Source organism: Sinohyriopsis cumingii, unplaced genomic scaffold (genome assembly GCF_028554795.1).
Source record: "Sinohyriopsis cumingii isolate HCF-2022 unplaced genomic scaffold, ASM2855479v2 utg001994l, whole genome shotgun sequence".
Taxonomy (NCBI): Eukaryota; Metazoa; Mollusca; class Bivalvia; order Unionida; family Unionidae; genus Sinohyriopsis; species Sinohyriopsis cumingii.
In genome coordinates, this window is record NW_028316099.1 from 369,651 (window position 1) to 397,330 (window position 27,680).

General features: G+C 35.2%; 1 protein-coding gene across 3 annotated transcripts in view; it reads left to right on the forward strand.

Annotated features, from left to right (window-relative positions):
* Window positions 1-27,680, forward strand: part of LOC149771287 (uncharacterized) — a 181,814-nt gene that overhangs the window by 77,573 nt on the left and 76,561 nt on the right. For all 3 annotated transcript variants that reach the window (XM_089948667.1, XM_089948668.1, XM_089948669.1), the window contains one exon: window positions 8,961-9,199. In XM_089948667.1, coding sequence (XP_089804793.1) covers window positions 8,961-9,199 — 239 coding nt within the window. The remainder of the gene's footprint in view (window positions 1-8,960; window positions 9,200-27,680) is intronic.

Here is a 27,680-nt window from a genome sequence, read left to right on the forward strand (position 1 = left end):
TTTAAAGGCAGCTTTAATTTTGGTATTTAGTATGGTAGCCATATTTTGATAATGATAACCAGCAAAAAACAACAAAAACAAAACCAAGAACAATATTCTTAAAATGATGGCAATGACAGCAGTCAGATTGGAACCCTGTTAATTTAGGACCAACCAAATATCATAAATAAAAGTATTTTAGTGAAGCCGCATGTCTATATAACCATATGTAAGTATTTTAGTGTGTGTGCGTGATTAGGATTTTTAATGTAGCTTTAACAAAATTTCAGTCATATCGCTACGATGTCTGCAGTGTGGCAGTTTATAGTTATGTCCACTGGGGCATCAAAGGCTGCAGATATGTAGCATCATGTCTCACCCAGTCACATTATTCTGACACCAGGCTGACTTGTAGGTCAAATCATTGCTATTTTTATATAGGAACAACTACAGCCATTGTGGCCATGTTGGAGGTCAGATCAATGATTGTTATTTCAGAACAACTAGGTAGCATAAATCATGTAATGAAATCAATATGTCCATCCTTTCCGGACAAGTGGCTCTAACAAGATTTTCAAGATTACCATCATGGTGTTCAAGACCAACAAGATATCATAAGAAGACTTTATATATATATTTGATTGATGACAGAATTGATAACTAAACTGATGACAGAATTGAGAGGTTAAATATGAGCCCTCCTGTTCAGGTAGAAAAAATATAGGAATCTTCCTCCATAAATAATGTAATTTTTGAAAACATGTGTCATACCAGTGATACTTGGACAATATGCAAGCTTTTGAAGTGAAGAAATTGAAAGCACTAAAAGGCTGATGCAGACAGCTATCTTGATTTATCTGTCCACAAGTACTAAATGCTAATTGTTTTTTTCAAATGTAGTTTCTAACCCAGGAAATAATGAACTCTTGTTAAATGCAGTGTGCTAAACATGTTGATACATCTGCTTTCAATCATGCATGCCTAGCATATGTTTAGAAATCATTTTCAATGTTGTGTAAATACTTCTTCTTTTTGATATCAGAGTCATAATGGTATAAATGGAAAAGGTCTATTAACCCTCCACACTTTCAAGAATGTGAAATTTATATAGTAATTCTGCAAAATGTTTTGAAAAGTTTCCAGAAATTTAGATTGGACTGTAGTTTTCTTGTGAATCTTCTATTTGAAGAAGAAAAAGACTTCATAAAGTTGTTTTCAACTCTGTTTTTTTAATGTCACTGCACAGCTTTGTAAAACAAATATGAGAGTAAAATTCTTTTAAAAAATGGCTTGAAAGCTATACAATTTGTATGGTGTCGTAATTTACCACAATCTACCATAATCTACCAGTCTACCACAATCTACCACAATCTACCCCAGTATACCACAGTTTATCACAATCTACGACACTCTACCACAGTCTACTACAATCTGCTATAACTTACTACAATCACCACAATCCACCACAATCTACCCCAGTATACCAGAGTTTATCACAATCTACCACAGTTTACTACAATCTACTACAGTTTACTACAGTCAACCACAGTCTATCACAATCTACCCCAGTCTACTACTATCTACTACAATCTACCACAATCTACCCCAGTATACCACAGCCTACTACAATCTACCACAATCTACCCCAGTATAACACAGCCTACCACAATCTACCCCAGTATACCACAGCCTACCACAATCTACCACAGACTACTACAGTTTACAGTTGACCACAATCTTCTACAATTAAGCATGAAATACCACAATCGACCAGTATATATACCACAATCCACTACAGTGTACCATAATTCACTATAATCTACCTCAAATGCACATGAAAATGCCACATTCTACCACAGTCTATCACAGTCTACCAGTCTACCACAGTCTATCACAGTCTACCACAGTCTACCACAATCTACTGCAGTTTACCACCATCTACTACAATTTACCACAGTCTACTACAATCTACTATGAAAAAACTGCAATTGACCACAATCTTCTACAATTAAGCATGAAAATACTGCAAGTATATATGCCACAGTCCACTACAGTGTACCATAATCCACTTTAATCTACCTCAGTTGCATACGAAAATACAACAATCTACCATAATCCGCTACAGTCAATATATATACTGACAATTGTTAATAAACATTCATTTACAAGTTATTTAAAATTAATTATATAATTCAGATTATATGCAATAATATTATGATAGTATTGTACCACATAAGTATAATACAAATATTTAATAGAACAAACACAGAGTATGATAGACATATAACACAAGGTATGACAAATGCATATATATATATATATATATATATATATATATATATATATATATATATATATATATATGTATGCACATGTACATACTGTTCAGCTGTGGGATTTTCATGCTTGATTGCAGAAGATTGTGGTAGGTTGCAGTATTCTCATAGTCAATTGTTGTGGTTGACAATCAAAACATAAATAATTAAATATCTACTGGCTTAATGTGGTCTTTTCATGCTTGATAGCAGTAGACTCTGGAAGATTTTTGTGGATTGTGGTATATATATGCTGGTTGATTGCAGTATTTTCATGCTTAATTGTAGATGATTGTGGTCAATTGATGTATTTTCTTAGTCTGTTGTGGTAGATTGTATTGGATTGTAGTAGATTGTTGAGGATTATGGTAGATTGTGGTATCTCGTGTTGCCGCATTTGTACAGAGTTATATTTTCTCAGAGATAAAATTCTTTCATGGGAAAGTATCTAAACTAACCTACACGTTAATAAGTGAACACAGTTTTCTTATTTAATAAAATTGAATCATAGTACTAGAAAATAGAATGAAGCAGTCCATGGATCTTATAATTTCACTTCTCTTCATTTGCCCCCAGATAAGCATCGTTTTCATTTAGGATTAACATTGTAAGAAATCTTTTAGCGAAAACTTCATGCTGATACGACCATATATTTGGAAGAAGTAGCAATGATATTTTCAAAATGGCCACTGTCGTGCAGGTGGAACCATTTTCATCATTTACAACTAAGCCATGGGATGAATGTGTATGTCAAGTTTTAAGGCAATCCTCCAAGTACTTTAGGAGGAGTAGCAGTAATAAAGTACTAATGAATGGATGCATGAGAGACAACAGACCATCCCATAAGTTCTTCTGGTTTATGACCTGGAACTGAGCTAAGTATCTGCTCTTGGGGCAGACCTAATAAGTGAACAAAGTTTTCTTATTTAATAAAAATGAATCATAGTACAGGAAAATAGAATGAAGCAGTCCATGGATCTTATAATTTCACTTCTCTTCAAACTTTATGAAATCAGGGTTAGTTCACATTCAGGTGCTGTGTTCATCAGTATGAAGTCAGTTATATATGGTTGTCACTCAAGTACTGTGTTCATCAGTATGAAGTGAGAGTTATTAAGTTCTCATTCAGGAGTGTGTTCATCAGTATGAAGTCAGATGTGTAAAGTTCTTGTTCAAGTACTGTGTTCATCAATATGAAGTCAGAGTCATACACATGTAGTTATCATTCAGGTGTTCATCAGTATGAAGTGAGAGTTATTAAGTTCTCATTCAGGTGTGTGTTCATCAGTATGAAATCAAAGTTATAAAGTTCTCATTCAGGTGTCATGTTCAGTATGAAATCAGATTATATAATTCTCATTCAGGTGTTCATCATTATGAAGTGAGCATTATAAAGTTCTCATTTAGGCACTGTGTTCATCATTATGAAGTCAGTTATATAGTTCTCATTCAGGTGCCATGTTCATCAGCACGAAGTCAGTTATATTGTTTTCATTCAGGTGCTGCGTTCATCAGTATGAAATGAAGTTATATAGTTCTCATTCAGGTGCTGTGTTCATCAGTATGAAGTGAAGTTATATAGTTCTCATTCAGGCATTGTGTTCATCAGTATGAAGTCAGTTACATAGTTCTCATTCAGGCACTGTGTTCATCAGTATGAAGTCAGTTACATAGCTGTCATTCAGGTGCTGTGTTCATCAGTATGAAGTCAGTTACATAGTTGTCATTCAGGTTCTGTGTTCATCAGTATGAAGTCAGTTACATAGTTGTCATTCAGGCACTGTGTTCATCAGTATGAAGTCAGTTACATAGTTGTCGTTCAGGTACCGTGTTCATCAGTATGAAATCAGTTACATAGTTGTCATTCAGGCACCGTGTTCATCAGTATGAAGTCAGTTATATAGTTGTCATTCAGGTGCTGTGTTTATTAGTGTCACAGCCTCTCTACATTATTAGGGCTAATATGACAGAAAAGAGAACATTTAAATTTTGAATGACTCATGAGACTCCCCAGAGTCTGCAGTGCCAACAGAATAAATACATGAGTAGCTCAAGGTAAAATGTTTAACAATTTAATCAATATTGATAATAAATGAAACTATTCAAGCAATTTCTTGATATAAATCTCCCGATTACATTACACTCGTAAATTAATACATTAATTTGGCCTGTTAACAAATGCCTTCTTTATTCCATCATGTAAAGATAATGTCCTAATGTGAGAGACTATTCTTCTAATGAGTAGTCCTTTATACTTGTCTGTATTCATTTCTCTCTTCTTCTATTCTCTCATCACCTTCCTTCCTGCACCCTTCCTGTGCTACTCCATGTACTCCTGCTCTCTCACGGACTTCTCATCAGACAAATGGCAAACACTTTACCAGGCCCTCCTCACACACTAATGTCTCTCATTCCATAATGCCTTGCTCTACATCCTATAGTATTACTTAATAAAGTTTTGTAAAACACACACATTTTCTAAATGTTACATTCCAACACATTAATCTACCATTCTTTAATGGTACATGTTCACATTGCCTGTGTCTTACAAATAATAGAATGATACATAGAAAACATAAATACACCTGCATACAAATTCACTCTGGCTACCTCACATAATTATTAGTCTCCATACTGATAAATGCAAATACGCATCTCAATTCTACTTTCTAATAGATTTATCTATACACTATGATGTAATATTCTCTCATAATTCTGTGATATGTTATGTTCCATGTCCTAATAAAATAGCTATACATTATAATAGACAATCTATTAAATTCCTATCTTCACAAATCAACACAAATATTTGGCTGATATATTTGCTACCTGTAGGAGCTTTCTGTTTTTTTCCCAGTTTAATTCCTCTTCCTCTTTTTTTTTTACGAGTTGTATAGTTCTCATTCAAGTATTGTGTTCATCAGTATGAAGTCCGAGTTATTCCTCATTTGAATGCTATGTTCATCATTATGAAGTCAGAGTTATTTTTCATTTGAGTGCTGTGTTTATCAGTATGAAATCAGAATTATTTTTCATTTGAGTGCTGTGTTCATCATTATGAAGTCAGTTATTTTTCATTCGAGTGCTGTGTTCATCAGTATGAAGTCAGAGTTATTTTTCATTCGAGTGCTGTGTTCATCAGTATGAAGTCAGAGTTATTTTTCATTCGAGTGCTGTGTTCATCAGTATGAAGTCAGAGATATTTTTCATTTGAGTGCTGTGTTCATCATTATGAAGTCAGAGTTTTTTTTCATTCGAGTGCTGTGTTCATCAGTATGAAATCAGAATTATTTTTCATTTGAGTGCTGTGTTCATCATTATGAAGTCAGTTATTTCTCATTCGAGTGCTGTGTTCATCAGTATGAAGTCAGAGTTATTTTTCATTCGAGTGCTGTGTTCATCAGTATGAAGTCAGAGTTATTTTTCATTCGAGTGCTGTGTTCATCAGTATGAAGTCAGAGTTATTTTTCATTCGAGTGCTGTGTTCATCATTATGAAGTCAGAGTTATTTTTCATTCGAGTGCTGTGTTCATCAGTATGAAATCAGAATTATTTTTCATTTGAGTGCTGTGTTCATCAGTATGAAGTCAGAGTTATTCCTCATTCGAGTGCTATGTTCATCATTATGAAGTCAGAGTTATTTTTCATTCAAGTGCTGTGTTTATCATTATGAAGTCAGTTATTTCTCATTTGAGTGATGTGTTCATCATTCAAGTGCTTTGTTCATCAGTATGAAGTCAGAATTAGTTCTCACTAAAATGCTTTATGTTCATCAGTATGAAGCCAGAGTTATTTCTCATTCGAGTGCTATGTTTATCAGTATGAAATCAGAGGTTTTTCTCAATCAAGTGCTTTGTTCTTCATTATGAAGTCAGAATTATTTCTCACTAAAGTGCTGTGTTCATCATTATTAGAACTTTGTTTAGGGGCCTAAATTAGGAACCACCTTTCCTGTCTATCTGTCTCTCTCCATCTGACAACACTTCAAGTAACCTGCATAGCTTTGTAACCCTTTCACATTAGTTGATGACATTCAATAAGTGAAATGCATATTACATGCAGATGTGCCTTTAAATGTTTGTATCTTTTAGATCCAATTTTAGTGGAGTTATTGTCCCTTTTCCATCCTATTACACCATTACTACAGCAGATCCCTGTAACTATTGAACATATTCTGATGCAATGTGGTGTGTACATTGTCAGAAGACTTGAATATGCCTTTTATGTTTTGTTTTTGTTTTATCTTGTCAGATCCATTTAGGATAGACTTAAGGCTTATGTAAATTATTGTCAAATCTTCACATTGGATGTTGCCTGCATTCAATGTAATGCAAAAACCATAAAAAATATTTTGATGCAATTGGATATGAACATTTTCTCATAGACTTAACATGTCCTACATGTGGATATACTCTTATTTAGAAGAGTTATTTACCCCTGATTGCTCAACCTCTTTGCATAATTTGTTGGATTCCAATCAAAATTGTATTGTTTTCAGATTCATGAGACCTATAGTAAGCTTGATTTCCACCCTCCATACTTTGGTTTCTGCAGCATAATTTTAAAAAGGTTCATTGAATTTCAACCAAATTTGGCATGAAGCTTTATGTTGAGTGAGTTTAATTTTAGTTGATTCCATATTATCATTGAGAAGAGTTATGGCCCCTGTTCAACCATTCTCCTAACATTGCTTTCTGCAGCATTAATTTATTAATGAATAATTACATTCAGCCAAAAATTATTCTGCACCATTATGTTGATGAGACCTTCAATGAGTTAGGTTTCCAGCATTCCATTATTTGATGAGACATTCAATGAGTTAGATTTCCAGCATTCCATTATTTGATGAGACATTCAGTGAGTTAGATTTCCAACATTCCATTATTTGATGAGACATTCAATGAGTTAGGTTTCCAGCATTACATTATTTGATGAGACATTCAATGAGTTAGGTTTACAGCATTCCATTATTTGATGAGACATTCAATGTGTTAGATTTCCAGCATTCCATTATTTGATGAGACATTCAATGAGTTAGATTTCAAGCATTCCATTATTTGATGAAACATTCAGTGAGTTAGGTTTCCATCATTCTATGTCATAATTCAGAAGAGTAATGGTTGTTTATGGGCCAGACAAGTAAACAGCAAAGAGCAGGGCCGTGTGTGATGGACCCATCATTTGCAGGACCCTGTGTGATGGACCCATCATTTGCAGGGCCCTATGTGATGGACCCATCATTAGTAGCTCAAGTGTGTTTAGAAATGTAAGAAAATAATGATCTGTTAACTGACCAGAAGGTAGTTGGTGACTCCATGAGTATGAATTTCATGAATCCTGATGGTTTAGTCTAGCTAATCTGTGTGACTTGTATTTAAACCAATTTCCCTAATTTTAATAACATGATTGCCATTGAACAATACATTACCTCCCCCCATATTGGACACTAGTGTCTTCCCAGTTAATCTCAAAGCCAAAAATCAGCCCCCTTCCTAGCTAAATGGCCAGAGCAATTTAGTTTAAAGTGCCTTGTTATTGGACACAGAAATTACCACAGCAGGATTTGAATCCAGGTGTCCCAATCCTTAATCTCAGGACTAGACTCTGACAGTTATCCTTGTTACTGGGACAATTATAAGAGTCATTTGTACTCAACCTGTCTTTGCAAGTCGCTGACTGAAGGACTAATATATTTATTCATCCTTTCAATTTTCATTATTTTTAAATGTCAAAAAGTGAATTACTATTCGAAATAATGTCAACTTTTGCAAAGCAGTTCAACCTCAGTGTTACTTGAGATTGCATGTTTTAAACAAATTATTTGAAGTTTCTTTATAAAAATGACAGTTATTTTCTGGGCAAGTGAACTTTACCAACAAGTAGGTTTGAAAATTGATGTTTAGTACAGAATGTGCAGCTAGCCTATTGTAATGTTGTTATTCACTCAGTAAAATGTTGCAGGTGTTTTGAGTGAAACAGGAACTGCCTGATATATAAACTTTTAAGGCTAGGTGTTTTGATTTAAATGGGAACTGCCTGATATTTTACTTTTAAAGCCAGTTGTTTTGCCTTATACATTGCTTTTAAGGCCATATGTTGTGATTAAAACAGAAAATGCCTGATATTTTACAGATAAGGGCAGGTGTTATCATTAAAATGGGAAATGCTTGATATTTTACTGATATGGCCAGGTGATGTGATTAAATTAGGAAATGCCTGATATTTTACTGATATGGCCAGGTGATGTGATTAAATTAGGAAATGCCTGATATTTTACTGATAAGGCCAGATGATGTGATTAAATTAGGAAATGCCTGATATTTTACTGATAAGGCCAAGTGATGTGATTAAATTAGGAAATGCCTGATATTTTACTGATAAGACCAGGTGTTGCGATTAAATTGAGAAATACCTGATATTTTACTGATAAGGCCAGGTGATGTGATTAAATTAGGAAATGCCTGATATTTTACTGATCAGGCCAGGTGTTGCAATTAAATTGAGAAATACCTGATATTTTACTGTTAAGGTCATGTGTTGTAATTAAGATGGGAAATGCTTGATATTTTACTGATATGGCCAGATGTTGTGATTAAAATGGGAACTGCCTGAAATTTTAAATCTCCTTACAAACTAATAACTGTGAATTTCCTCTTTCATTTTCAGCCGAGAAGAGATGAGTGACCTTACTAGTCAGGCAGAAGAGGAGGTGGAGGAAGACAAGCTGGACAACAGCGAAGAGGGGAGGTTCATGTGCTGGGGTTGTGGAGAGTTTGGACAACACTGTCATGGCCAGACCAAAGACGTATCTTTTGCTGATGGACTGGTATCCAAGTTTTCACAACAGTACAACATGAGAATCAAGCTAGTAGGCTGTGGAGCCAGTCACACTATAGCTATTACAAGTAAGTTATGTTGCATTATGTTATAACAACAGAAAAGGCTACCAAAGTATGGCTTCTATGGCATTTAGACAATGTCTCTGTTTACATTCTGAATCCAGTCCATCTTGGAATAGAGGAATGGCATGTTTACATTTATATATCAATAGTATGTTATCTTTATCAACTCAGTACCATTTAAAAACTTCTTGACTTAAACTGTACTTTCCAGATGCCCTAATCTGTTGTTTGAGACAGCAATCTAGCTGAGGAAACCTTGATTCTACATGTACAAATATGGTACTGTTTTTTAGCAATCTAGGTTACCTTATCTCTACATCTGCAATTCATGAACTGATGTACAGCAATATAGGTTACCTTACCTCTACATATGCAAATCTGGTACTGATGTATATCAGTCTAAGTTAGGTACCTTATCTCTTCGTGTGCAAATCTAGTACTGATGTTGGCAATGTAAGAAACTACATAGACAGGTTCAAATAAGTTGCCAGATCTCTGTGACACTTGATATTGACTTTAATGTACTTGCTTTACATTTTCTAAAGAAGTTGGTAACTGGGTCAGTCTTATTAGTGTTGTCCTAGTTTTTGTTTAGATGGAAAGTCTGTGACTGCTACAAACATAACAAAGGCACTTTTGTGCAGGTAGAAAAGGGAGGTAAATCTGAAAAAATTGATTTGTGCTTGAAGAGATTGTATCCCTTGGACTATGAATATTGGCTAGCACAAACAGTCTTACATAAAATATGAATATACATCAGTATATGCCATTATTTGAAAGCAGACCTGCCAATAACTGGCTATAAGAAGTCAGACAAGTCACTTGGGTCCCTAAACTTAGAAGCTCTTATTCTACATTAGGAGAGCTTTATGTGCTCAGTTGCAAAAGACAGTAATAGTAATAATTTATTTATTTATTTATTTGGTTTATTATTTCATAAGTAATCAGGGTATGCCATCTCAGAATAAACACAGGAATTTACAAAATCCACTTGTCCAACTCCCTGGGCAAGCTCAATTTTGGCTTGCGCAAGCTCAAGTTTCCAAGGTTAAATTATTGATCCTGAGAGAGAGAATGGAGCCATGTTCTGTTCCTAATGCTTTATGTTCTGCAAGTTTTGTACCATGTGATCTTGCCACTACACTTACATTAGTACTTTTGTTTAATGTTATATGTACTGCATTCATCTATTTCATAACTGGTCACAGTTTCTTTCATCTATTGATCCTTTATGTGAATGATATAAAATCTCTCAGTCAGGATGTCAGATCAGTAGATTTCATTAGAATCAGGATGTCAGATCAGTAGACTTCAACAGAGCCAGGATGTCAGATCAGTAGATTACAATAGAATCAGGATGTCAGATCAGTAGACTTCAACAGAACCAGGATGTCAGATCAGTAGACTTCAACAGAGCCAGGATGTCAGATCAGTAGATTACAATGGAATCAGGATGTCAGATCAGTAGACTTAAACAGAGCCAGGATGTCAGATCAGTAGATTACAATAGAATCAGGATGTCAGATCAGTAGACTTAAACAGAGCCAAGATGTCAGATCATTAGATTATAATAGAATCAGGATGTCAGATCATTAGACTTCAACAGAATCAGTATGTCAGATTAGTAGATTACAGTAGAATCAGGTTGTCAGATCAGTAGACTTCAATAGAATCTTGATGTCCGATCAGTAGATTTCAATAGAATCAGATTGTTTGATCAGTAGATTTCAACAGAATCAGGATGTCAGATCAGTAGACTTCAAAAGATCCAGGATGTCAGATCAGTAGATTTCAATACAAACAGGATGCCAGATCAGTAGATTTCAATGAAATCAGGTTATCAGATCAGTAGATTTCAAAATTTGGATCAGTAGTTTGCTTTTTAAACCAGTAGATTTTGTATTTACATTCATTCATAAATTTTACATGTTTAAGGGCAATGAAAACAAAACGTCAAATCAATTTTTTGCTATGATATGTTTTCTCAGTCATGACACTAAAGTTCTGACTCCTACATATATTTGCAATATTTCTGTCCCAAGGGGAAGGGATAAATGAATATTTCTGTTTGCAAAATTTTCAAACAGAGTTGCTGTAAGTATCAAATTATGTAATTTTGATCCAGTTTCAAACAAGACCACAAGCATGTGGGTGTGTTTGTTACAGAAGAATCATTACTCTTATGTAATGGTGTCTGCATACACCTACTGATATCATTCCTTCATCTATATACTATCTTAAAATCCACTTAACACACAATGCAAAGTCAGGACCTTTGCTCATTGCCTGCACTCAATGATTTCCAGGCATTGCTTAACTTACAATGTTTCTTACCCAGTTGATCTTTTATGCACAGGGAGAAAGAACATAATTTGGTATTTTGACATGAATTGTCGAAAAAAAGATAGGAACTGCACTTAGATATACCTTTTTAAAAAAATCAGAAGACATGAGTGCTTCTGCTGGAATCTTTGGTTGGTCTCTCCTTTTTATCTCTGCCAACAGCCAGTTTTTTTTATCAAAGACTCAAAAGCCAGTATGGATACCTTGATCCAGCTAATACTTATAATACCTCAAAAACATCCCACCCTTGGGTTTAAACTCTCCAAATTACAACAGTTGGGTAATCAGTTTACAGCTTGTTGACTACACAGGTCAGCCTTTGTTTGACAATTTCAAATCTGACTATTCATTGTTCTACTGGATGAAAAGTTCTGGTCTCCAATAGACTGGTTCTGACTGGTTTCTCTAATCTGTGGATAGAGGAATTCCCATTTCTATCTTTTTCAAAAACAATTGTCTTTTAATTTTCAAAACTGTAAGATTTAAGTTATAACATGGTATGTGTGGTTGGTTGGCCTTTAAAACTATTTTTGTTTTTCCACTGAAAGTATGACATATATGACATATTGACAGTAAAGCTTTTGGTGTTTAAACAGTCATACTTCTAGGCCTTAACATATTGGCACTAAATACTTTTGACATTAGCCACTCTTACGTGCTGGCCATAACATACTGACAGTAATTACATTTGGCATTTTGCCATTCTCACATGCTGGCCTTAACATATTGACATTGATTACATCTGGCATTTTGCCATTCTCACATGCTGGCCATAACATATTGACAGTAATTACATTTGACATTTTGCCATTCTCACATGCTGGCCTTAACATATTGACATTGATTACATCTGGCATTTTGCCATTCTCACATGCTGGCCATAACATATTGACAGTAATTACATTTGACATTTTGCCATTCTCACATGCTGGCCTTAACATATTGACATTGATTACATCTGGCATTTTGCCATTCTCACATGCTGGCCATAACATATTGACAGTAATTACATTTGACATTTTGCCATTCTCACATTTAGGCCTCAATATAGTTACAGTAGTTGCAAAAGTGATAAGACTTTATGAATACACTAAACACAGTAAGATAAAAATACATTTATGCATATCATACAGTGACATACAATGTAACATCCTTCCACACAAAAGTACTTACACTAGTATATGGAAACGTTTTCCTAACTAAAATGGCATTTATCCCACACCCATGCACAATGGCAAGAAAGATAGGTAGATAGATGGATGGATGGATGGATATTGTCACAGCCTTTACATGGATATCATTCCACACATGCACACACATGTACACACACACACACACATACACACAGAAGTGATTAAGAGAGATTTTCTGAAATGATTTACTTCACGAGACTATTGATAAAGATATTACAAGGGATATAAGTTCAAAAGAGCCTGTTCATAGAAATTTACAGTTATTTCCCCTTAATCATAACATTTGTCAGCTCTCTCTAATTTCATATGACTAGGTTCACTTTAGGACTCACGGTACTAATTCAGTTTCCATAGTAAACCTATGTAAACACCATGATATTAAAAATTCAATAACTTTAAAATTTTGAGTGCTCATAATCAAACCCATATTTATCAGTATAGATGAAACCTGGATGTCAGCTTTTGTGTTGAGGAAAGGATATGAGCTGTGACATTTTCTGGACCTGCATGTGTTTGAAACAAGTGCTGTCAATTCCGCACCAAAGAATCAGGTGCTAATTTTAGTAATGAATGTTCCAAACTCAAGGCTGTTAAAGGACTAAAATTACATTAATAAAACAATGTCTCTATTTGTTTCACTTACAGCTAGGATAAGCTCTCAAAAGATTCTTTTTCCTAAAACATAACTTACATTATTAACCAATCCTGGTCAGCCAAACCCATATATATATATTCTATTTTATGTTCACCCATTTCCAGGCTGGTTCTCATTTTTCCATATCATCAGTACTGTGTGTCCTATATTCACCCTTGATTTTCTTGACAGTCCTAGGAATAGTAGTTCAATATATAAGTAAGCAATGTGCATAGTTCTGCTTGTCAAAGATTACATTAGTGAATATTACGTTATATTGCAAGTTCATCTTCACCTAAAGACCAATGTTGCATTTCAGGCAGCATTTAAATATTTGAGCTTTGTCTTTGAAAATCAGAATTTAAAAAATAAATAAAGCTGTCTAATAAGAATCATCCTTTTTGATATCACCATTTACCGCTCTTCAATTAAATGCTGAAATATATTACCAGCCTTGTCATATTATGTAATTAATGAGTAAAAGGTCAAGGTGACCATCTATATGTACATGTATTATTAAGAAAAAAGAGATTTAAATGACAAAAGTTACCTAAAATTCCCCCAGAAGACATATAATTTAAAATTAAAGTAAGGTAGACATAAATCCATTAAAATGCAAAATATGAACTTTCAAATCATTCACTGAAAGACATTAGTGGGATGCAAAGTCATGAGAGGTCATCACCATTAAGCATGGTGGAAGAGACCTAAGTGATCATATCTGAAGCATTATGCTTCAAAACACAACTAGAAAATATCATATTGCTTACTGTAATTACTCCATAAATGGTAAATTGTATACATTTTATATATGTATTGCTTAGATATAAACCAAAGTGCAAAACACTCCCCCAACATAGTCAAATCTACACACTGTTCTCCCTCCCCCTTTCTTGACAACAGTTCATATATGCCTGAATACATGTTCAATATCCCACTGAAAAACACTGTGGTTTACAAAAGGTATTAATTTTGCTTGTTATCCACAAATAGAACTATATGATTGCATTTATAGTAAAGTAAATTGCACTTGCATATGTGGAGTCACTGTGTATTGCTGTGACAGTCTATAGGATTCACTGTACTAATTCAGTTCCCATAGTAAACCTATGCAAACACCATGATATTAAAAATTCAATAACTTAAAATGTGTGAGTGCTCATGATCAAACCATCAGTATAGATGAAACCTGGATATCAGCTTATGTGTTGAGGGAAGGATATGAGCCGTGGCATTTTCTAGACCTGATTGTGTTTGAAACATGTGCTCACAATTCTGCACCAAAGAGTCAGGTGCTAATTTTAGTAATCAGCTCAATAAGAGGCAAGGGATGTTTGAATATTTTGAAGATTTATTTTTGAGATAAAATGATGTTCTTAAATAACTCCTTCCTATTCCACAGTATTGACATTATGTGGTTATCTGAAAGTTTTACAGAGAATTGATTCCACCTTGAAATTGTTTTAGTTTATCAGCTTTCTCGTATATGTAATGATTTTTATCTGTGTGCGTGATATGTGATAGTAGTTTGGGGCCAAAGGTCATTGTGAGCTCTTCCTACATATTGTCTGTATTAGGATAAATAAAACAGCTTTCAAACACACTACTTATCTCTATCAGATAAGGGTATTATAATTAGTATATGTGAGGAAAAGGCAAAAATAAAAAAGCCAGCAAATGTTACAGTATTATGGAAAGTCTGAAGAGATTCCTGTGATCAGGAGTAAAACATACACTTAGTTTTAATGATCCATACCAGACCTTTGTCATATATCCAGTTTGTTTTAATTGATAGTATTGAAAGGTGTACACAGACATTTAATTCTGAGCTAGTTATATTAATCCAAGGATATGGTGGACCAACATGTTGGTCACAGTTTCATCTAAGATGTGTGGTTAGTTCAGACTTTTCCACTAATGATTTGCATAAATCTGTGACAGCACGAAAGTGAGGATAAAAACTTGTGCACATATTATACATGTTCATGGTGTGAACAGTGTTTATGGACACACAACTCCAAGTGTGTCACCAATCTTGGAATATGGAAGAACAGTCGATCGGTGGGTTGACCATTTCAGTATTTGGCATTGATCAAATACTACAGAAGAAGCCACTCTAAGCTGTGTTTAACCTAGATTCCTTCTTTACCATACATCTAAGTTTAAGCGTATAATTTAAGCAAAAACCTTCTTTATTTCAAACTTGTCTCTGGCAAAAGGTCAATCAGTCGGCCACATCTCTGCTTCAAGGGTGTCAGCAAGTGTGACATGAAAGTCATTGACATTGATGTCAACATCTGGGAGGAGCTTGCTCTAGACAGGTCTAGCTGGCGACATGCTCTGATCACTGGTCTGAAAGCCATCGAGGACAAGCTCGCTTGCTAGCTGATGAAAAGTGATCTCAGAGGAAGAAGAAGCAGCTCCAACCCACACCAGACTCAGCCTTCAGGTGCAGCAAGGATGTCTGCAAGCACAACATGAAAGCCCTTGACATCGATGTCAACACCTGGGAAGAGCTTACTCTAGACAGGTCCAGCTGGCCATATGCTCTCATCACTGGCCTGAAAACCTGTGAAGACAAGCTACCCTTGCTAGCTGATGAAAAGTGATCTCAGAGGAAGAAGAATCAGCTCCAACCCACACCAGACTCAACCTTCAAGTGCAGCAAGGACTGCCACTCCCATGTTGGGCTACATAGCCACAGCAGACACTGCACAACCACTAAGCGGGACATCTCTCATGGGCGCACACTTCCATCATCTCTCGAGGCTAACGGATGCCAACCAAGTATAAACGTTCTTTCTGAAAAATTTATGGGAGTTTTAACTTGAAATAAAGCTACAAAAGGAAATTAGTTTTAAAAAGAAAGTTTGGGGATACTTAGATTGAATATTGGAAACTATATGTTTTCTTCAAAATGATATAAATGTTTGAGTTGTCAGCTTGTTGGAAATGAATTGGAAAATTCCTGAAGATTATTTAAAGATTCTGAAATACAGTACAGTAGAGAGAAAAGTGATTGATGCTTTGATACAAGGATTTCGGGGATAAGATGGTGGAGATGGCAGTGAATGGGGCAGAGGGCTCTTTGCTTGTATAAAACATAACAAGGAAGGAAACTTGTAAGGGCACTGGGACCCTGTTCCACACCCTTGCTATTTTCAAGTGTCCATACCAATAAATACACAAACTTGTATCTTACATACTTCATCAAATATCCGTCTTTCATTTGTCTATCCAGTAATTTTGGATCTTGTTGGCAAAGTTTAATTCTTGCATGTTTACAATTAATTTGAGATGCAAATGTCTCAAGTATTACACCTATGTTCCACCTACAGCTAATCTGATTGATCTGTTATTGGAAATACAGTCAAACCCATCCTAACAGTCATCAGGATTTTCCCAACCTGCCTTATATTGAGCACATGCTATTTGTTGAAAAAACAATTTTAAAAGCTGAATATGTGTACAGAGGGCACCTGTGTATAAAGACCAGTTTTGCCAGAATATTCATCCATTTGTTTTGATGAAAAATACATTGAAAATCCACATTCCATGTAATCATATTTCTGGATTTGACCTTGATAATTTGGTTTGGTTTGATGGCACAGAAACACAAGTAGGTTATTTAGTAACCAGACAGTTGGAGTTATGTGCTGTGCCCAAGAACACACCATGGTAGTTAACCCATGCTAATTTGATGGTAGGATTTGTACCCTTTTATCCACCAAACTAACCACTGAGTCATCGTGGCTTCTGCCTCCATTAATTGTGTCTTACATAATGCATTAAGCCTATTCTAAATCTCCAATAAAACCTTGAACCTTCCTTTAGTATTACATATGGCCTTGTAATCTTCCTTTAGTATTACATATGCCTTGTAACCTTCCTTCAGTATTACATATGCCTTGTAACCTTCCTTTAGTATTACATATGCCTTGTAACCTTTCTTTAGTATTACATATGCCTTGTAACCTTCCTTTAGTATTACATATGCCTTGTAACCTTCATTTAGTATTACATATGCCTCATAACCATCCTTTGGTATTACATATGGCCTTGTAACCTTGCTTTTGTATTACATATGGCCTTGTAACCTTCCTTTAGTATTACATATGCCTCATAACCTTACTTTAGTATTACATATGGTCTTGTAACCTTACTTTAGCATTATGTATGGCCTTGTAACCTTCCTTTGGTATTACATATGACCTTGTAACCTTGCTTTTGTATTACATATGCCTTGTAACCTTCCTTTAGCATTACATATGGCCTTGTAACCTTCATTTTGTATTACATATTGCCTTGTATCCTTCCTTTAGTATTACATATGCACTGTAACCTTCCTTAAGTATTAGATATGCCTTGTAACCTTCCTTTAGCATTACATATGGCCTTGTAACCTTCCTTTAGTATTACATATGCACTGTAACCTTCCTTTAATATTACATATGCCTTGTAATCTTCCTTTGGTATTACATATGGCCTTGTAACCTTCCTTTTGTATTACATATGGCCTTGTAACCTTCCTTAAGTATTACATATGGCCTTGTAACCTTCCTTAAGTATTACATATGCCTTGTAACCTTGCTTTAGTATTATATATGGCCTTGTAACCTTACTTTAGTATTACATATGGCCTTGTACCCTTCCTTTGGTATTACATATGGCCTTGTAACCTTCCTTTGGTATTACATATGGCCTTGTAACCTTCCTTTTGTATTACATATGGCCTTGTAACCTTCGTTTAGTATTACATATGCCTTGAACCTTCCTTTAGCATTACATATGGACCTGTAACCTTCCATTAGCATTGCACATTGCTTTGTAACTTTCCTTCACTATTACATATGGCCTTTTAACTTTCCTTCACTATTACATATGGCCTTTTAACTTTCCTTTGCTATTACTAATGGCCTTGTAACTTTTCTTAGTTATTACATATGGCCATTTAACTTTCCAGAACTATTACATATTGCCTTGTAACTTGCCTTAAACTATTACATGTGGTCAATATGTTGAAAATTTCCTATCCCACAATTGTGTAATACATTTAATTTAAAATTTGATATTGAAGATACCATAAAAATATAAGATGGTCTAATAGTGATCATTTGTTTTGCTTATTGATACTTTAAAAAAGGTCAGAATTTCTCACAAAATAGTTAAAATATTTTTATCATTTGTAATGAATAACAATGAAATTTAATCCACCATGAAAAATAGTATTATGGAATAACACCAAGGCAAACAGTCTGACCATCCACAAAGTTGTATCATGAGTTAAACAGTGTGACCATCCACAAAGTTGTATCATGAGGTAAACAGTGTACCACCCACAAAGTTGTATCATGAGGTAAACAAGGTACCACCCACAAAGTTGTATCATGAGGTAAACCATGTACCACACACATAGTTGTATCATGAGGTAAACAGTGTACCATCCACAAAGTTGTATCATGAGGTAAACAGTGTACCACCCACAAAAATGTATCCTGATGATATTGTAAATGTCCTCCATTTACCATTTGAAATGTTTTTGATTTTTACAGTAGATAAAACATTACTCCAATTGCTAGTTACCTTAGATGACTGACATCAGAATGTCAGAACCTCTTCTAATTCAGGACAAATTTTATTGACATCTGGCCCTTTAGAACGATGAATAAATGATGCAAAATTGGATCAACAGTCACAGACATCGCATGATTGCCCAAAAATTAAATTCTGGCTGTATGTCAGTTTTAGTTATGGGCTTGAACAGTTTTATTCAAGATGAGTTATTTATTTATGGTGAAAATAAGAGTTATGGAGGCAGGAAATCTCACCATTTTTGTGCCTGTATATTCAGACAAGAGCTAGAGTGCTTTGATTTGTAAATAATTCCTTTGATGTCCACTTATTCTTAACTATGACAAATTATCATCACATAAGGTTATTATCTACAGGCCTTTGAAAGTTCTTGCAAAGTTTTTATTAAGCACGGTCAAGGAGATTTATGATTTTGATTTGTCTGTTTGAATGTTTCACTTTCCTTGCATAGCACCTTGAGCAAATAGCAGAAGACACCCTTTCAGGATTATATATTCATTGCCATGTCTCAGTAAGAACATCCAATCACAGCACGTTTCCTGCAATTCTTTACACATAATGCCAGAGATGAGAAGTTACCCTACAGGAATTCCCAGATTCTACCATCTCATAATATTTAGGAACTTTGAAAGCATTACCATATATACTCACATATAAGGCTAGTCCGACTGCAAACTGCATATACCCAGATGCCATTGCATAATGCACCAGCAGATCTAGGTCTGTGCAGTCAGTAAAAAGTAATCATTAGAACAAACAATATAGACCCTGATCTGCAGGCACATTATGCTACAGCAGATCAGGATCTATGTTGTTTGCAGTTGGACTTGACTTATAAGAGAGTTTATATGGTTTCTATCATACGTACATGTAGTGTAATGGTTATAATGTAGAGTGTACTCTTATTCTCTGTGTTGGTAAAGTGAGCACCCAAGAGGATACCAATCAAATACATGGTCATCAAATTCTGTCGGAAGTTTACTATACCTGATTTAGTTAAGAATCTGACTTGATCCGTTATGATGGATGCATTTCATATTCGATAGAAATTGTCTATCTGTTAACTTAAAGATAACTTTATTCACAGGGCTAAAATTGTCTATTTTAGGAAAACTGACATGTAGTGGTTAAGGATGAGACACATAGTTGGCTGGTCAGTGACAGTATTATTATACAGTTGTGACCTTGCCTTATCAAGTCGATAATGCAAGTGAAGTGTCAGAACATGGAATGATCAGTTGCTTTAACAAAATTGGATGAAGTCAGGCCAAACAATGCCGAGATAGAATTCTGTCAACTTGATTAGTCTGTTATCTGATTTCTGTAGCAGATTTTTGAGGACCTCATGGGTTGTTTTTACCTAAATATTTTTTATTAATGAGACAACACATTCTCAATGAAATTTATGGATGATAAATTTAATTATTCCAAGCGGCTCAATCAATGCTTGTCAATTCCAAAAGATATTGGGTTGTACATCATGCAGACTGAAAGGATGAAATTTGAGTTAACATGCCTGTATATGGAATTATTAACTGAAATAGGACCTGGAGACTATCTTTTCAGAGGAATAAAGCAAAGTTACAGATTTTTTTGTTTTGGATTTACCGAGGCCACCAATAATCAGTCATTGAAATCTAATGTGTCAAATAAATATGAATTGGGGACCAGGCCAGGTTGTCTGCCTCTGCATAACATATTTAACTGCCATTTCATCGACATGAAATAGTCAATTATGTGTTAAAAGTGCCATTAAACCCAACAAAACAAATAATAAACAATGTGGATGGCACAGAATAGTAGATATTGATAGTACAATAATACCACGGTACATGTAGCTTTGTTTTCTGAAACATAGAGACCGATTCCAAACAGATCTAGGCTTAATATAATCAGTCAAGTTTAGTTTTTGTGTGTGTCATATTTCCAGTTTCCACTTGAGGGCTTCATGGCCTCTTGAAACAAAATGTCATCCAGAGTGCATAGAGGTCCTTTCATGAAATTCAAGATGAGGTACTTGCATCAGTGACCTTTGAACTCTGAATTAGCAATTGCATGTGATAAATGCAAACAATAGTTATTAGTCCATAGGTCATTATAATTAGTTCATGCAAGAACAATTTTGTTTCTTTTTAATGTTTATTAACAAATGGAATAGTCATTTATCATCCATGAATTTGATTATGCAACATAAATCATGGTTTGGGTGGTGAATATATTATGCGGTTCTTTAATGCAAATTTTCTGTTTCCATCTGAAATACTCCTCTGTGGGCTCAGGGTTGTAGAATAGACCATATGCATCCTGGCTGCATGTCATAAGAGGCAACTGAGTGGAAGCAGCCCATTTGCCATGGGTTACATCCCATGTCATTGGAGGAGAGGGTCGTTGTAGTTGAGTTGAGTATAAGAAGAGACCAGTGGTTGCCACTCATTTGCAGCACACTACTGTGGTCTCAGGTTTAAGCTGGATGAATGGTCAGAAAGGCCCAGTCTGATCAATTGGCTAGTCAGTCTCATAAATCATCTACTCTGTCAAGTTTCAGGGTTATGTTTAAAACAATTTAGTTTAAATGATTTGGATACTTTCTAAAGCCATCTTGTTCTACACAACTTACAAAGAACATAGATTCTGTAGGTGGTGGCACATGCCAGTTCAGTATAGTTTCTTCTTTTCTTCTTTGCTCGAGTATATCACCCTGTGTAGTCCCAACATGAGAAATGCTATCACTGAGTCCCCTGTCCCCTTGTTGGTTTCTGAGGTTGGTTGAGAGCACAGGTGACAGTATGATAGTCTGGTGTTATAGGAAAACCAACCAAAATTTCAACCAGTAGTGTAAGAACTGATCTAGTAAGGACCAGTAATAATTCAGTTATTGACTTGGATGAGAAATTGGTGAAGATTTCTCATCATTGAATACCGATCTACATCACTCAAAGCACGTTGTTTAGATACCCATAAAGGTATTCTACACAAATCTTTAAACTTGTTAAGAGGTGTTGTTCAGTCTAGAAGAGAAGATAATGGCAGTAGTGAGGCGTTGATGCTCAAAACTCTCAGCTCTCAGAATGTATCGCAAGAGAAATGAATCTTCCGGTACATTCAATTTAACACTAAGATGATTTCCACAAACGTTTTATATTTGACATTCAACACTTTGTCTACATTGATCCAAGCCCAGTTCTTGAAGGTCAGCACTATTCATTCCTTTGCAGCATTTGAACTGGCAGAAATATGACTACAAAGATGTGTGCATGAGTAACCAGCCTGAGTTGTAGGCAGGAGGATCACACTGAATCGTCCTGCTCAGAGAAAATTGATTAATAAAGTACCAGGCAGAATATTTCCCTTACTCTAGAGTCTACTGATCTAAGTGGAAACATGAGAATGAGTTCCTATACACACGAAACACGAGAACAAGCTCCAACACATGAAACATGAGAACAAGCTCCAACACATGAAATATGAGAACAAGCTCCAACACATGAAACATGAGAACAAGCTCCAACACATGAAACATGAGAATGAGTTCTAACACATGTAACAGGTGAATGAGCTCCAACACATGAAACATGAGAACAAGCTCCAACACATAAAACATGAGAATGAGTTCTAACACATGTAACAGGTGAATGACTTCCAACACATGAAACAGGAGAAAGAGTTCTAACACATGTAACAGGTGAATGAGTTCCAACACATGAAGCAGGAGAATGAGTTCTAACACATGAAACATGAGAATGAGTTCTAACACATGTAACAGGTGAATGAGTTCCAACACATGAAACAGGAGAATGAGTTCTAACACATGTAACAGGTGAATGAGTTCCAACACATGAAACAGGAGAATGAGTTCCAACACATGTAACATGAGAATGAGTTGCAACACATGAAACAGGAGAATGAGTTCTAACACATGTAACAGGTGAATGAGTTCCAACACATGAAACAGGAGAATGAGTTCTAACACATGTAACAGGTGAATGAGTTCCAACACATGAAGCAGGAGAATGAGTTCCAACACATGAAACAGGAGAATGAGTTCTAACACATGTAACAGGTGAATGAGATCCAACACATGAAGCAGGAGAATGAGTTCCAACACATGAAACAGGAGAATGAGCTCCAACACATGAAACAGGAGAATGAGATCCAACACGTGAAACAGGAGAAAGGCATCAGCTTTTGCCAAGGCCAGGAAATTTGTAGAAACTACAGCTCCACTTAAGACAGCTGGTAAATCCTACACTAGCATAGTTACAGTGCAGAAGAAACCATCTGCAATAACTGTCTGAACACAGACATACATTACATGACCAGTAGATCAAAGCAAATGAAATGACATTCTTGGTGCCACCAAAACCTTTGCTAACAATGACAGCCGAGAATGAAGTAGATAACATAATTAATGAATATGACAGTATAGCAATTAGGAAACCTAATGTTACAAAATAAAAACCACCACATCAGAGGTGTCCAAAGTCCAGCCCCCCGAGCCAATCATGGCCCACGGTAAGATTTCATACGGCCCGCAGCTTCGATCATATAATGTATTATTTATGGCCCGCTAGCACGCAAACCCTTCTCCGCTCATTTCTGCCATGGCGACTGAAAAGAAAAATAGGAAAGTTGACAGTGAGGGCCACCGCTTTCAGGAGAGATGGGAATTACAGTACTTTTTCACTGAAAATCAAGGCAATTGTGTTTGTCTCATTTGTAACGAGACGGTTGCTTTGTTTAAGGATTTCAACATAAAGAGACACTACCAGACTAAACATGCTAACACATACGACAAGCTAACAAGGAGTGACCGCGCTGAAAAAGTGAAGCAACTCCAAGCTGCTCTGGCATCACAACAGCGATTCTTCACTCGGGCCTGTGAGTCAAAGGAAAATGTCACCAAAGCAAGTTACGAAGTGGCCATGTTAATAGCTAAACATGGCAAATCTTTTACTGAAGGTACATTTATCAAAGACTGTCATGAAAATGGTAGAAAATTTAAGGTATTACATACAGTTCAATGTTATCTGACTCTCCAGATATGAATGAAAGGCAGAATTGTGTTTTTAGAGTTGTTCATATCTGCCTGAGTGGCTTATATTTAGTTACATTGCCATTTGAAAAATAAAGATAATCGTGACAATGAAAATTGTTTTATTTATTTATTGTTTATTTGTTTTTTATTTATTTATTGTTCTATAACAGTGTATATTTCCATGTAACTTTTGTGGTTAAAAAAAAAAACATCAGAAGGAACTATTGGCCCCCGGGCATCTTCACTTTATCAAATCTGGCCCTCTTTGCAAAAAGTTTGGACACCCCTGCACCACATGAATGAGTAGCAAATCACTCACTACAGTGGATATAGAATGAGTGTGCTAAACAAGATTCCCAACTTTGTTACCATGAAACTGGTAAAATCTGGTCCAACAAAATAGCAGCATTCCACTGACACCAATGGTAATGCATTACTCTAAACCAGAAAAAAAGAGGATTATAGAATGTACTTGACATCCAAATAATTTTGGTGATCCTTTCAAGCTGTCTATATAAGCTTGGGAGTCTAAAGAGTATGGACACTGGAGAGCACAGATACTGTATTGTGCCAGGGAAACTTCCCAGAAGTCCCGTAATACTTCCACCACTTTCATGAATAAGTATGGCACTATATACAATGGAATTGCGAAGGTTTAAAGGTAAAATATTGATTAATTTAGTCTTCTACTGTAAAAACACGATCCAATACTGTCTGCTTTCAACCAGACTTTTTAAAAAGAGACTGCTAGAATTAATCTTATAAACTTCTCCATGCTGTTTTTAAAGAAATACTGATATAAGGCTACTGGAGGATTGTCCGTCATCATGAATAACAAAACTCAGGGAGTGAAAAAGGTCTTAAACATTTAAACAGCAATTCAACAATGGAAAATCTGAATCAGTATTTTATGTACAGTGCCAAGGTTCATCATAGCTTTAAAGCAAGAAGAAAACATGGAGACCTTATGTCTCAGAGTTCAAACTTTTGAAAAAAATACAAAATTAATCAGCAAAAGTAATATAAGCTATGTCAAACATTTAAAGAAAAATGAAAACATGGTTATAACTGCTTCCGTCTCTATAATTCCATGTATGACATCATATTTATTGCCAATAACAAACCATGTAAACTCAGAAACCAGATTTAGTTCTACCTTTTGGCATGGGAGCCATGAGTGGCCTAGTGGTCTAAAGCGCTCACCGTTATGGATCACTGCCATCTCACCTCTCTGTGAGTCTTGGGTTCATCCTATGTGGATATGTGAGAAAGCTTGCCAGTAGCTTCTTGTGGGTCAGTGGTTCTTTCTGGGGTTTTCCCAGGTTCTTCCTCCACCATTAATACTGGCCACCATGTACAGTCCTGTGCTGAAAAATGGCATTAAACCCCACAACAGCCTTTTTGGCATGCACATTTTTCTTCACCTAGAAACAGCAGGAAATAAGTGTTTCAAATGTTGCAAAATTCTGTATTCTCCAATTACTGCCTTGATTATCAAAACTTCCCCCAAAATATTGGACTTTTTTGAATTCCAAAAGTCCTCAACATATCTGCTTTTGCAGAGTAGATTCATTGAAGTCAGAGACTTCTATTGCAGCCATACATTTCTGTATACAGATGGGTCTGAAGACTCAGACAGAGTTGGAGCTGCCATTGCAACACTACATGTCACCATCTCATGCTGGTTACCAGATAAAACTTGCATTTGTACAGCAGCAATTATGAACATACAAGTAGCTTTAAAGTACATTGAAACATTTTCAGAAACAAATCTCATCATCGTTTTGGATTCCTTTTGCAAATTGAAAGCTTAACAAAATCTTAAATCTAACAACCTGTATATCCCCAATACTACAGAAACACAATGTGCTTGTCCAGTCTGGGAAAAGTACCCAGTATTTTGTCCTGTTGGCTACCTATTTGCAATTGGTATCAAGAGCAAGGAAAGGGCAGATAAAGCAGCCAAAGCTACGTTGTAATCATCAAATTCCAAATGGAAGGTTCCAAATATTGACTTCAGAAATAATTTAAATGAGTATGTTCATCATACCTGGCAAAACGTGTGGAATGAAACTCCACAGACAAGCTTAAAAACGTTAAATCCACTATTTAAGAGTGGCATCCTTCATACAGAACAAATTGGAAAGACAAGTTGCTATTGTGCCAATAATGCATCTAACATACACTAGGCCCACACATTCCTTTTGAAATGTAAATCTCAACAACAGTGGGAACCATGCCAATGTCCACTAACAGTGGAAGCCATTTTTGTCATGTGTGTCAACTTCCACTTTGCGGGAGAGAAGTATATGAACATTAACTGCATTGTGAAAGAAAGTTCTGTCATCTAGATGGGTGGTATGTTTAAATATTAGTCTGATATATTTCCTTTATTTGTTTTTTAAAAAAAATAATGCATTTTTATTTTGGAAATAATATAGAAAGGAAATAATAATTTGTATTTGTTTTCTGCAAGATTTATTCATTATTGTCTTAGCCAGAACTCCATGAATTACGAAGAGTTGTGAAAGATACTGCCATATAAACAAAAGGGGAGAGTAATTCAAAATTACATGTATACCACAGCAACAGGAATTAAATGCTTTTGATTGTAAGCAGTTATTAATAACCTTTGAGATTTTTTATGTGCTTCAGATATGTGTATTAATATGATTATATATATATATATATATATATATATATATATATATATATATATATATATATATATATATATATATATATATATATATATATATATATATATATATATATATATATATACTATATGGTTTTCTGTATGTACAATTCAGTGAGACTCTTACTGTGAAAGTGCATATTTTTGAAAGGTAAAGGATGGGCATCATTATGCCAGAATTTTGGAATTCATCATCATCATCATCATCATAATCATCAAGCTATTGGCACCAGTATTGTGCACCAGGTCACACCAGCATACCAGCTTACTTTGTGTTGACAATTGACCAAAGGCATTCTCCAGGTAATGTCCATTTCTTGTAAATCTCTGGTCACAGTCCACGTCCACGTCGTCATCTAATCACCCCTCTGTCTTACATGCGGTACATATGGCCCAATAGCTGGAGTTGCTGTCTCTGCAGCTCATGTATGAATTGCCTGCTTTTAGAAATGAGGACTGCACTTCAACTGTATCCCAGAATGCAATAGTAGCAAAAACTTCCAACATAATCTTCTCTAATAACCATTCAACTATGTAACCGCATTGACTGGAATAAGTTGGATCTTTCTCAATATATTGTACAGAGGAATTAAAGTCCATATCAAATGTTATGTTGTCTGAACAGTGTAAATAAAAAAATATAATTGCCAGTAAATTTATTCAGATTTTCTGAATCAGTGTTAATTACTTTCCAAGATAGGGAAAATATTTGCCGATAATCATTTGTGACGCTAGACATAAACATGTGAATTTCAGGCCAGTAGGACAGTATTATATCTCTAACATGTTGGAGCTGTAAACCATAATTCTATTTTTTAAAATCTTTTAAAATGTTATATTAGAAATTTTAACATTTTCCATTTACTCGTAGTCTATGGAGATTTTTTCAGCATTTCTTTACGACTGAAACTGAATTTAGTTTTATAATAAACTAATCTAGATTCTGTAAGTGCAGGTACTGATTTTTATTACGGCAAAGTCGACTCTTT